The sequence below is a fragment of the Euprymna scolopes genome, chromosome 11, assembly GCF_053919585.1.
Source record: "Euprymna scolopes isolate OS-2025 chromosome 11, ASM5391958v1, whole genome shotgun sequence".
NCBI lineage: Eukaryota > Metazoa > Mollusca > Cephalopoda > Sepiida > Sepiolidae > Euprymna > Euprymna scolopes.
The window spans coordinates 54,420,164-54,434,574 of record NC_136492.1 but is presented as its reverse complement, the minus strand read 5'-3'; the positions used below and the strand labels follow the sequence as shown (position 1 = coordinate 54,434,574).

The following is a 14,411-nucleotide window of genomic DNA, read 5'->3' as shown; positions in this document are numbered from 1 at the left end:
CGTGCAGTACTTTCTGTTCTTTAAGTCGATATTCACCGTGGGTTGTTTTGTAGTTTTTGACTTTTAGCGATACACACAAACATATACAGTCACAGATGACTGAGATTTATATCGTAAATTAATGTTTATCACAGCGTATGTTACTTAACCCTATAATTTATTAATAACTGTTAAATATTTGGCAGGTCGCTGAGAGGAAAATACGTGTAAAGATTTGTGATATGTCTAATACGACACATTTTAAATAGAGTTTTGATGTTTCATTGATATTCGGTATTTTTTTAATACTATTAAGGGAATGGTACATAAGCAACGTTGATTTAGCTTCGGGCCAAGGTCAAAATATATTATATGTTCTTTAAATGCTACACTTTAATTTCTTGTTCTGTCAGTGGAGGAGAAATCCTTCACGACTGAGACATTTTTTAAAATTATTTTTGTCCCCTTTCTCCACGTTAAAAAAAAAACGACTCTGGTGTCTAGCTCTGTTCCGTGGAGAGGTATTGTAAATAGGTACTCTCACTACAGTCAAGCGCCGGGCTGTGACATGTTTACAGAATAGCTGCGACTACCAAGGAGGACTTTATGCAGATCAGCCATTCCTGGGATACCTTGTTCCCGAGAAGTCAGTCGCCTAACAAACAGCAACAGACAGTGGACATCCCTTACAGTGTACTGCCTCTAATGGCACCATAATTATCCTCAGAACATTTCAAATACCAAAAGCGTTCTTTTCCCATCCATACACACCAATCTCCACTGGCAGAATCGTTCGGTTTCAACGTCTTTTAACGAGAAGATGCGGCCTAAATATCTGCTTCTCACAAACGTTAATATATAATTTACTTGTATCACCGTGTCTATATTACGCTTAAATTTCGTGTTCACGATAATGAAGTCTATATTTATTCGAGATTTACTAGATAGGTAATTGCAGTATCATTTACGTATCCACAGCTTATCACTATATATAAAATCTGAAAATCCATTTTGTTGACAATCGAATCTCTAAGTATGCCGAAATAATCCGCCGATCTCATTATTAGGAAATTAAACTAAATATATCTTCATTGTCCTCTTAACGTTTATCTTCGTTTATATTTCAGATTTGAGACGGAATCGAAAGCGCGCAGTTTTTACTTTCGATTTGTCTAGAAGTTCGAATGAAAAGACGCAGGTTCGAATTTCTCTCCTCTTAAGTAATTTCATCCACGTAAATCCGTTTGCTATTTTGCACACGTGTTCTTTTTAACATCTGAGTCAAGTGCAAGACTGCCGTTTTGAGCGATCTCCCCGCGTATTTATGTACTACATGTTAAACTTTTTAACTATATACAGGGTGACCCCCCCCAAAAAAAAACGGCCCCCAACTCTAATTAGGCCCTGTTTCTTAGTGTTTTGTCCGAATGAAATGAAACTTTGGTCAGAACTAGTTTATTATATTCAAAACATCACATCATACCACAAGGGTCTTTGCCCTTTTTTTGTCTGTTCTACAGCATATGTTCTAGATAGCCCCCATTTAGCGTTTTTTGGGGGGTGGGGGGTCACCCAGTAATAAAACTCACTCTACGCGTGTCCGGTTCGGTTCAATAATCACGTATGCAAATTTAATTTTCATTAGCAAACTATACTACAACTAATAATAGATGATAATAAAAGTAAAAATTATTGTACAAATTTTAATTTTATGAAGAAAGGAGGGGGTTTAATTTCAATATCTGATAAACATAAGAGCAAATTTGCTTCCTTTTAACATAGGCACACCGATATACTCTTCTTATTAATAAAGAATGTATGAAGACAAAGAAAGAGACAGACAGTTTTTTTTCTTATCGATTAATTTGTAGTTTTTCTTAATCAATAAAGAGATAGAGAGGTATAACATTTTGTATGTCAGTTAATTTCGTTTTAATAATTTCAAGTAATGAATATAAATTAAAATGGGTTTTTTACGAATGGGTTACCACATATCAAGTCCCGGACGTTTGTATTGTGACCACTGGGATAATAGCTTAGTAATCGTTTGCTGATAAAATTTGATATAATTAGATTTACGAGGACGGTTCAATAAGAAATTGTTTACGTTGGACTCGAAGACGACAATATTGTAATAAGCTGGAAAGCAAACCAGTGGAACAAAGTTCCACGGGCGAACAGTTCTAGAAGTTTTGTTGGTAGAATCCAGGTTTAGGTTGCAACACCGATAGAGTGGGGAGGCTTATTGATAGTGATTTTGGATAGACGAGTGTTTTTTTTTTGTGTGAAGGCTTCGGAAAGGGGGACCATCGAGTGGAGTTCAGTCGAACATTTTCCATAAAAATAAAGAGAGAGAAGACAGGCTCGCAATTATTTTCTGTGTAAAAGAGGTTGCAGTTTTGAGTAACTGATGACTTAAATTTTCTTGACGTTGGCGTACACCCAAACAATATATAAGTGATTGATTTTACTGAACACTTTTTCCTTAAAAACAAATATAGCGACAACGATGGACTTCTTATGGAACGATTAGTTTTATTTTCCAAAGACTATTATGCAGAATTACAAAGATGTTGGCATTTATGAAAAGAGAAGAGTTTCCCCTCTGTAGAATTCAATTTCAAAACGTAAAAAAAAAAAATCAATCAATATTCCGATCAATTTTCACGTCAATTAAATCAAATAAAAACGGCAATTTCGTTCGTAAAATAGCAATAAACTTTGAACTTTAAATTGTTCTTACTGTCGCTTCCGTTGTGTTGTACTCACAGACTTTATTTCAAATACCAAGATTCTAGTCAGCTAGTTACAGTAAATTGCTTGATCATAACTGAAAAATAAGATTATTTTACCGCCGATTGGACCAAACCTGTGTGTGTATATATGTGTGTATATATATATATATATAGCTGGTTCATCTACCACTAATTTAATTCTTAGACAAGCCCCATCCCACGTCTCAAATCTAATACTCCTCATATCCCTTATGCCCCATCTACGTAGTATTCACTACTAACCCAACAAGTAGCAAATTCTCACTCTTTCACTCTTGAAGTTTTTTCACACCGGAAAACATTCTACTCTCCAAGTTTCCGCCCTCGAACTGCTAAATATCTACCCTCTTTCTGTCTTCTTTGACTGTACTTACCCGCAGAAGTTTTAATGTACTGTGAAAAGATACATAGCTGCTTAACTCTCTACAATCTTGCTATATACGATCCCAAATAGCATCCGTTCAGGATCTAAGAGGCTTTATTCCAGGTTTTGGGTGAAAAGGTACAGAAATATCTTCTCTACAAACATGTGTATTCTGTCTGACGTGTGCACCGATTTAGCGTAACCTTCAACTACCCATGGCTATGTATTTCTCAGTTTGCCCTTGTGTATCCAAAAGAACGTTCAATATATTACACATTTTACAGAAATCTGCCACACTTTAAAGAAAGACTCATAGTCTCATACTTTACTGTATAGATTAATATATTTGATATTTTATGTCTGCCCCGAGATGAATATGTTTTTAGCTTGGTCAGTCCTAAACATGTAGAGAATAGAAGACTCATCAAAAGAACGTTGAAACCTCTTTGCAATAAATACATAGATAAGTACAGCTATGGTGAAATCTTAGTATGTAACTAATATAATCGACTAACACTCAAATGCGTTTACAAAACGCAACGAACACCTTCTAGATGAAAAGTCGGTTTCCAATCACGTAGAGAAGCCTTCTGAAAAGAATATGTCATCCTCGTATATAGACTCATGCCAATTTCCTGTATTTTTATAGATATAATTCAGTGCGACATTAGTACGATATTCATTTCATTTATTTAAGTGTGCTGCATGCTATGACTCTCCATCTCTCTCGCAAAGAATTCATAAATTCATTGTTGCTCATCATTCAGAATCCCATTCACCCTATTTCTCGAAAGTGTTTAATGCAGTGCCATAAATTTCTTAACAGTTATACAGATAGTAGTTTCAGTTCGTCTACCCGAGCAATGGACATACTGGGCGATTGTCCTGACCCTTGTACCCAAAGATATCTTCTACCCAACACAACGAGATACGAAATCATGACCAGAATTATTTCTGATTACTCTTGTATTTTAGCAGTCACCTGCTTTCCATGATCTCACGTTACCCCGATAAGGAATTAAAAAGGGTCCTCGACCTTGTCCAAGTGGAGGGAAAGAGGAGCCCTACTTTTTCCTTTGACAGCGCTTTATATTCCAATATAGCCACCTATCTGGTATTGGCCAGGGTCATTATTGCTTAACTCCGGTAATCTGGCGAATACCAGTACGTCAACGTTATTATGCCATAAAATGTTAGGATATACGTAGGTTTACGTATTCTATAATACGGTGTGTGTGTATAAGATAATGAAATTATAACCTTTTTCATGCGAATTTTAATATTATAGAGGACGCTGAACAATTTATATACAGAAATAATGTTGAATAACAAGCGTCCTACTCAATCGCACAGCCACTATATTTGGTGTGTTATGTGCCGATTCAAGATATTTGGTTATTTTTCTTTTGTCAAATCAATGTCTATCAAACAAATACAATGAAATGCATGACACATTCTTGTATATAAAAAAGCAACAACTTTTCTCTGGTGAGGAGACATGTAAGTACTTATATGATGTCTACTTTTACAATTAATACCCGCGTATAACTTCATTTAATCTCCTGTAAGTAATAGGCATTGTTTCTATCTTAGCTTTTTTACACTAATCGTAGTTGGGGATTATTGGTATTTAAACGACTGAACGCTAAGACAAGGAGATTTACCTAATTTACCAAGCGCTACAGAGACTCATTATATTCAGACAAAGCTTCCGCCACTCCCTCCTCCCAAATGGCTCCATGCCAAACGTCGCACAAAGTTAATTATTGATCTGAGTTCGATCAAAAGGTTAGCAGAATAACGGAACTCTAGGCAAAAGGCGAATAGAGACAATGAAAGTGGAGTAATGTCTGAGATGGAAATGATTGAAAGAGAAACCTTTATTTTTTTCTTCTTTGTATATTATATTGCATTGTGAAATAGTACAAAAAAACGACAAATATAATTAATACTTTGTTTTCAGTTTAAATCAGCCGACCGGCTCTTCCTGGCCAAAACTTTCGATTAGCGCAGTTTTGTATTGCATTCAAGTGATCGGCCAATTAAAATCCCTGACTACATTGCCGAGAACGTAGTCAAGCACGTAACACGCTTGGTTAGCATAGAATCCCGTTTGACTGTCAGCCTGATTTCTTTGTTATTCTCTGAAACATTTAATTACTTCATGCATTGAAGAAAGAGGAGAATTAAGAGGGAAAGAAAAAGAGTGGAAAGGAATAGAGAAAGAGCGTATATATATATATATATATATATATATATATATATATATATAGGTGCTAATATTTGATCAAAACTGCAGGAAAGCTATGCAATAAAATACTTTGTGTTATTTTTAAATCCATGAAACAGTTTTTCGTGGTAAAGAACTAATGACCCCTTTAATAGTAAAAAGAGTAGTGTAATTATCTAGAAATGAAAACAACAACAAAAAACTTAAGCTAGAATCGTAATAATTTTTTTAAAAATCAAAGACGTTTTCTAAAAAGGTTAAGCAACTAAGTTTCAGCCAATAAACTTATGCTGATAATTGTACGTTTAAATTTCTGTCCCTGAGTTTGGATTCCTCAGTTAATTACTCATACAGTGACAGAACGGCGTGCACATCCTGTCTTGGCAAGATTGGCCTTTTAGCCATCGTCCTAATTCAGATTTTGTAGCTATGAGAAAGGGCTAACAGGACCAGCCGATTAATCGGATTGGTCTTCTTCAACCTGTCGTCTATCCTAGGTAAGAGTCATAATGGTGTGTTGGGATGTTGGGAGTGCTAAACCCTAACCTCAAATCCTTCAATTATTATCCCGTCCTAGGATATCACAGGTCGTGATTCACGGCCTACAGATGGCTCTATTGTGGGACCTTTACTCTCTGAATAGGGTAAGCCTGCGTTTTCTGGTGTCCCACCTACACAAAGCACACTGCTTCTACAATCTATTAGGGCTGATCTTCACCCCTGATCTTAAATGGAATACCTACACTAGATGCATTCAAAAAGTCACTGGAAAAATAGTGGGACCGTTCTACCGCACCAGAAGGTATGTGGTTCTCGACGCAATCCTCTACATATAAAGGAGACAAATACGCTCTAAGATTGAGTAATATTGCCACATCTCTGGTGGAGCTCCTTTAAGTAACATTTCCTATCTTGACGGGGCACAACGCAGTCGTTGGAATTTAGTATGCGCGGACCTTTTCACTTTCCTACTTCCTCTTTCGCAGAGAACAGACGTTGCGAGTCTGTCTGTCTGTCTCTACTTTATCGTTACTTCCCCGGTAGGCGTTTGACTGAGCTCCAATCTATGCTTTCCCCCTGTAAAACGTTCGCAGCAAACACCTATCTAGCTATAAAAACTTTCCTTTCTTTCTTTGCCCCAAACTAAACCAAAATTCCATGAATAGATGTTATTCATGGAACTGTCTGTGGAACACAATACCGTGTAGCTACTTCCTGATTGATTATAGCATAGCCACTTCCGAATATAATGTGAATTAGTTCCTGCTAAACCGCCTTCTTTAATAATCTGGCCATACCCAAGTTCCCCCATTACTGATCATTTTATCTTATCTACTTAACATTTCACGCTTATCTTAGATTGGCTTCCGGATCTTGATAAGGTGTGACCTCCGAAGATATATATATATATATATATATATATATATATATATGAGCAGATCATCATATAATGATTAGATCACTGACAGACGTTAAAAAAACATTTAAAAAATGTTTAAATTTCAATAGTATTTCTCGCGGTGTGCAGTGGCCGAATGAATTAGCTCCTTGCCAATGAAGCCAGATATGACTTCTGTTCCTTGGTTCGAATCTATCGACCGGTGTTAATCGTGACACCCTGGACTAATGAAACAATAGTGTTTGTAGGTACTTAATAATTATTATAGTATAATATATATATATATATATATATATATATATATATATATGTGTGTGTGTGTGTGTGTGTGTGTGTGTGTGAAGTGTGTTCCAAAAATAATAATTGCAAATATTTTATTCAGCTCGAATTGAACAGAAGGGATTTGAAATGATGACTGAACTTATTCATTCATAATCTGCCAGCCATATCTTCGTTACAGATATTGACGGTGTGAGACTAAAAAGCAAGCCTGTCATAGACGTGCGTCAGAAGCAGAGACAAATTAATGAATTCAGAAAATTTGAAGCGATCAACATTCACCGACGTCTGTTGAAAGTTTACCAAGTCACTGCAGTTGAATTCAGCATAATTAGGAAACGGATTCGTCAATTTCAGAGTGATGACAGATCTGAGTGATGAAGCACGCTCCGGACGCCCATGCACAAGGACTACTCCATCACTGGCAAAAGTGCATTGAAAATGCTGGTAACCATGTATAAAAATATATTCTGAAGCATAAGGGTCCCTCGTTTTGATGTAACTACTTACATTTTAATAGCTCTTCAACCTTTTTATTAAAACGGTTACTACTACTACTACTACTACTAACAACATTATTTTGAAGTAATAAATGTCTCTTTGGATCAACACGATTAAAAAGTGACATCTTTTTTCGTAAAACTAATTGTAATTTATCAAACGATGAGACCATACTTTGATTTTGGAACAATTCATTTTAACATGAATACATATTACATTAGCATCATTAGATCCATCGCAAGCAATCGCATTTTCTTAATGTTTGTAAGTTGATAACGGACGTCTGAACATAAACATTCTTTTTTCATCTTATTTAATTGTAAGGACGTAGAATTAGTTATCTAGTAGAATCAGTATACACGGCATAATCGCGTTGACACACCGGTTCTCGGCAGATCACCGAAGTTAAGCAACATTGAGCCTGGTTAGAACCAGATAGGTAACCATTTGAGAATTCTACGCGCTGTATGTGCTCTCGACTTATTTCGGCATTTGTTTCCAGTCGTCCACTTCACTTGCCACTGGTATTTAACAATGTCGACTCGGGAGAGGTGTGGTTGAAGATTGCGCACCTCCTACCACAAACATTTCACGCACACGCACCACAACGTGGGTATCCATAGTCTGTCAAAGACTGAAGGAGCCTGAGAATCAGTAGGGGCATACCGGATGCTCTGATTGGCTGAGTATATCAAGTTTAAGTAAAAAAAGAGCAATTTAAAAATAACAGCTAGTTTAGTTTCCCGAATTCGGATTCATCTATTTCTCGAATAACCTTGAGAAAAAAAAACACATTTATTTCTACCATTCACAATCATAGGTTTGATAATGAGCTGGACCCTTAAACCGTGATAAATAGCCTAATCTCAGAGAAGAACTTTGCGAAATCTACAAACTATAAATATAAAAGAAAATATAAGAAAATAAAATTCGACAAAATAGAAAAAGAAAATGTAAATTAGGAAAACAGTTAAGTAAAAACTAGGAACTATAGAGAATAACTATATAACAAAATTAAAACGAAACAACTGATTGAAAATGAAAAACCATAAGGAAATAAAATAAAAATGAGAAAGTATAAAAAATAACACATGCAAATAATGAAAATAAAACAGTTTTAGTGCCAAAAAAGGCAAAAGTCAAAAACGAGAAAAGGTCGAAGTAAAACGAAATTTGCAAATGAAATGGAGAAATAATATTTCAATGAAAATTAAACCCGTCCATTCATATGAATGTTGCTTTTAATATGGCAAAAAAGGCCATATTATATATTATTTCATTTTTATATTTTGGAATCCTTTGAGATCAGGCATCATAATTTGTGTATTAATTCTTTTGCGGTCTATTACTTTATATTTACTTTTATTATTTATAATTTGTAGATTTCGGAGAGTTTTAAAGACTAAATACAAAAAGGCCGTAATATATAGAACTGAAAAATACTACAAATAATAATCAACAAAAAATATAATAAAAGCATAGTAAAAACGATAGAATACAGAAAATAATAAACATGAACGATAAAAAAAAAACGGAACAATAAATAAAAATCTTCCATTATTAATGTTTAAAAGGTTAGATTAAATGTTGAAATCTTTTTTATCAACATAAGTGGATATTTATGTTCCGGATAAAACTGAAGGATCACGACAATACACAAATCAGAATCACTCATCTTTAAATATACATAGAACCGTTTCAAATAGGACACGCGTATCTAATTCTCTCTCACCCTCTCTATTTTCTATATAGAAAGAATACACGCACTTCTAATAACTATATCTCAGCAAGTATATAAATGCAACTTTGTCTGTGTGTGCGCGAGTTCGTTTATTACAGATTCCGAAACAGCTGAACAGATTTTCTTTAACATTTACAGAACTCTAGAAACATGCAGTGGGTATGTTTATAGCGTTTTTTTTTTGCATGACGTGCTCTGTAGATTCAAACTCCGCACGTAAATTTCTTAATGTTTTTTTCTTTAACTGGAAAGAAATTTATATGAAATAATTTTATAAAAGTAAAAGTAGGTTCTCTAGAGGGCAATGTAGAATAACGTATTTTGGACTAAGTTACTGCATGGAGGCATGCGAACCTTCCTTCTGGGCGATTTCATAGATTTTGAGAATAAAAATATAGGATTACGAAATACTCATTGATCATTATTCAATCCTGGGCAATGTCGGGTCTTCCTGCTACTTGCTATATAAAGATAAGTATGTATCTATGCTTATCTACTGCACAAAAAACATGAACTCAAATGAACAGACCATATCTGTATTTTGGAACACAACTTTTATGCGGAAGCTGTCGTAATGTAGTCTATATTTAATTGGAGTTCTATGAAAAGGGAGTGAAGTCCTTAATGAAAATACAGAGACCTCCAAATTCGTAAAAACTAATAAATATATTAAACATTCCAAGTTCTTTAATATTCGAAAAATAGGTTTTAAAGTTCACTCTTCAATTGTAAATTTTAATATTCCATATTTGGCATGGTTCGATCCATAGTTATAAGATACTAAATGAGCAAAGTACCTGCATTTCTATACATTCCTGAGACTTTACATACGTACGCCTTAAACTTAGGTCACAGCAATAATAAACATCTTAATTTTGATCAAAATTAGAACAAGGATTTCAGATACAACGCTTAGTAGAATCATATATCAGTTGTTGTAATCTGAGGAAAGGGATACAAGTCGTGCAAAATTGTTCTGTTCGAGTAATAAGTTGTATCCTTCCTGGGATGAGTATTCATCTAGTGTGTATATATATATATATATATATATATATATATATATATATATAGCGTATATCTGTCTATCTATCTAAGGACTGAATATAACCCCGTTGAACTTAATTTCTGTAACAATTTCAACTATATTATGAGCTATATATATTTCCAAATATATATTTTTATATAAAAAGAAACAAAATAAATAACAAATATAAATATAAATAACAAAAGTCTATATTTATAAATTCAAGATGTTGACCATCTTGGATTTATTCCTTTAAGTACGTTAAAAGAATACAACTTAATAATGCTTTTTTATGAATTTTAATTACTTTACTTGAAAATTCAAACACGGTGTAATAAAAGAAACAATAAAAGGTAATTGCAACTTCTCTACCAATGATCGGATTTTGTAATCATACCCAAAGAGCATTTATTTTCTTTTAATAAACTGATCGATGACTTTTCTTCTGACGAGTTAAGGACAGACTAAATTCATTGATGTATATAAGAATAAAATAAAGTGATTTTATGCTACGAAAATGGTACTGTCATGAATTGTGCCTGTCAACGTGCTTCCAGGAATACATTCTAAGATGTTGAACGTCTTGAAATTTGGAATATAGATTTTGTCATAAGCTCTTTAATTACACTGAGCTTCATAAATTTAAGGATTGATATAAATATAAGGTGAAATATAATGAAAAAATAAGTTTTTACACACACCAACATTATTTATATTTAAGTGGAAGACTAAGCAAGTGTTGTACTTTTCCTTGTGGCGCCTTCGAAATAAGGTATCATTACAGATTGGTAGCGTACACCAGCTGCGCTAGTTAACATCAATGTATTTTTTTTTATTCCGGAAGCATTAATATATTCATATTTCCTTGTGAAACGGACATATTTAGCAAGCTGACTTGATACAACTATATATCGATTGAGTTAAACGCATATAGGTAATATAGTCTTAAAGATTAATTCGTTTCCCTGGTTACGCAGTCATCCTCAAAGAAATAAATCTGTTTTTGATCTCTGATTAAATCGATTCGAGCCAAAGCATTTTGCGACCGAGAGTTCCTTTGGCCGATTGTTCTACTAAATGAATATTTCTTCTAGACGTGGTTAAATGCTCCGAAATGGTCACCAAACAAGGTTCTAAGATGACCCTTTATGGAACGTGTGATAGAATGAAATTCTGAGATTTCCATTATTTTCTGAGTAATTTCCCGGGCGGATATAGAGATTGTCTACCATCAAGTTCACAACATGATCGTCATTTCAGACATCTCATTTTTCTTCTGATTTGTAAAAGTTGATGCATCTCAAGAAAAACTGAACTGCAGAAGAAAAAATAAAACGTACAAGATTCATCCATTTCATCATGGGGTTTAGCAGTAAACATTTTATTTCAAAGTTAAGCATAGCAGAACAATAAAAGTCGTGTTTTTTTCATCTAAGTCTAGCCTACTGATGCCAGGTTTTTTTTTACTGTTGGTTCTCTATTTATCGAGGTAAAGAGTCACTAGAAGATCATGGTTAATTAGACAGAATGCGTCCCAGCCGAGAGATGGGGGCATTATGAGAGTACTAATCGTGATCAAAGGCTACTTATAATTAAGTGTGATACACAACGAAAATTTTACTTTAAAATAAAGTGTTATAGACCATCTATAATATAAATCTCACGTGTCTGTTTAAATGTTAGTATGTATGTATGTATGTCCGCCTAACACGTTCGGCAGAAGCGACAGATTTTCACCTGATTGATATCATTTTGAAGCACGATGTTCTAGACGACAAATATCGAAAAATTGGCCAAAAATATTAATTTCTTCACGCTTAACTGGTAAATTTTCTACAAGGACGGGTCGATTTTTTGCGAGCCATTTTTGGAAGTCATCGTATTGCCTAATTTTAACGTTCCGAACATCTTGTCATGGAGTAGCGGTAAGATGTCAGATTTCCTTTCACTTTCTTTTCTGCGTCACGGGTTCGAGCCTGCCTACCTACTACCACCTTTTTCTTTTGCTCAACACACCTCCAAACACCCGGACAACGCTGGCCACCCAGGCTAGTTGAAAATATTTCTGATTTAAATGCAACATACAGACCCGCACAACAGAGCAGAGCTACAACAATGTTGTTTCACGCTGAAACATGACAAATTAACGAAAATGTTATTTAAAAATAGACTGTGATAAATCAAAGAAAATTTTATTTAAAACCGAATCGTATCGCCCAACAGAAAAGTTACATAACGCATAAACACGACACAGAGTGACAGACTGAGCTCTGTATAAAAACTTAAATACATTATATATATATATATATATATATATATATATATATATATATATATATGTATATATATATATATATATTCAACGCCGGTACGTAGCATTGGTGAGGTAAATACTGAAAAACATAAACTACTATATCTCCTTGTAGCATTTAATGTTTATACAATTTAAATATCCATAAAAGTGAGAATGTCTGTGAGGACACTTCTCAACCGATATACTCAACGAATGGGTGATCTAAATAATTAAAATTTTGTATATAGGGGATTCAGACATGTAGAAAACGCTGTAAGCGTTTTTTCGCCCGGACAAACGGGCTGCTAAGGGGTACAAATTGAAAAATATTTAGCTGAGGACATCATCGGATTTTTATGTTTGTAAACTTTCACGAAGGCGCATGTCTGAATCGTTCACATGTCAACTTTCCTTTGTTAAGAACAAGTAGGTTTGAAAACATGTTTTAACGATCGTGTCAATCTCGCCAAGCGGTTATCGTACTTAACTCACAGTCTTTACGTTTTGGTTTCGATCTCAGCTCGAGTATTTTGTTTTAATTTACAAAATGTTAACTGTTAAAATAAAGCATAATACTTGTATGCACGTGTCTCAGTTTCTGTATGAATTAAAGTATAATATTTATTCGTATTTTAGTGCCGGACAACGCCGGGTGTTTTTTTTGGGGGGAATTATAATTATATGTAACGAATATTACACTAGATTTATTGGAATAGGACGTGTATACTCTGAATAATGTGTTACAACAGTAATCGCATCGCATTTCTTAGAATAACATCTGATTTTATCTACCGTTTTTATGAAATAAAACCTGTTGAATTAAATATTTGAAACCGTCGTGATGATACTCATCTATATTTGCATCGCATGTCGAAGCATTTGTTCTCGTCTTATCACCGAAGTAATGTAATGTTTAGTTTGGTTACTTCCACCAAAGAAAACCAGGTGCGACAATTATGACGGCGAAAGAATTTGCGTACTTCAACCCACATCAAAGTGCATTAGATTTTCTGATTAATACGTTTCAGTAAAATGGATCAATCAAGCATCACAGGTGGATTTGATAAGATTTGAGATTTACATTATAGATAAGAGATAGCAGGTGGCATATCATAAGTATATTTATACTTAAGTTTCACAAATCATTAGAATATCAAGAATGGAAACTAATGGACTCGCCTTATATCACACACACACATACACATATATATGTGCATATATATATTTGTGCAGAGATATGTATATATACTAGTGTGTGTATATATATACGTCTGTGTATTCATATATATGTGTATATATACGTATATATATGTGTGTGTGTGTATAAATATGTATATATCTATACGTGTCTGTATATAAATATGTATATATATGTATATATATATACCTGTGTGTATATACATGTATATATCTATACGTGTGTGTATATATGTATATATATACGTGTGTGTATATATGTATATATACACGTGTATGTATATATATACACGTGTATGTATATATATACACGTGTATGTATATATATATACACGTGTATGTATATATACACACGTGTATGTATATATATACATGTGTGCATATACATGCATATATACGTGTGTGTATATATATGTATATACGTGTTTGTGTGTATATATATACACGTGTGTGTAGATATATACACGTGTGTGTAGATATATGTATATATAAGTGTGTGTATATATATGTATATATAAGTGTGTCTATAAATATGTATATATAGACGTGTGTGTATATATATGTATATATATACGTGTGTGTGTATATATATATGTATATATATACGTATGTGTATATATATACGCATAT

At 33.8% G+C, this 14,411-nt stretch overlaps 2 protein-coding genes across 8 annotated transcripts in view; one reads left to right on the top strand and one right to left on the bottom strand.

Annotated features, from left to right (window-relative positions):
- Positions 1 to 1,112, top strand: part of LOC145288255 (uncharacterized) — a 53,618-nt gene extending 52,506 nt beyond the window's left edge. The window contains exon 4 of the mRNA XM_080136292.1: positions 1,107 to 1,112. Coding sequence (XP_079992418.1) covers positions 1,107 to 1,112 — 6 coding nt within the window. The remainder of the gene's footprint in view (positions 1 to 1,106) is intronic.
- Positions 1 to 14,411, bottom strand: part of LOC145287853 (protocadherin Fat 3-like) — a 1,926,363-nt gene that overhangs the window by 1,149,505 nt on the left and 762,447 nt on the right. The window lies entirely within an intron of this gene.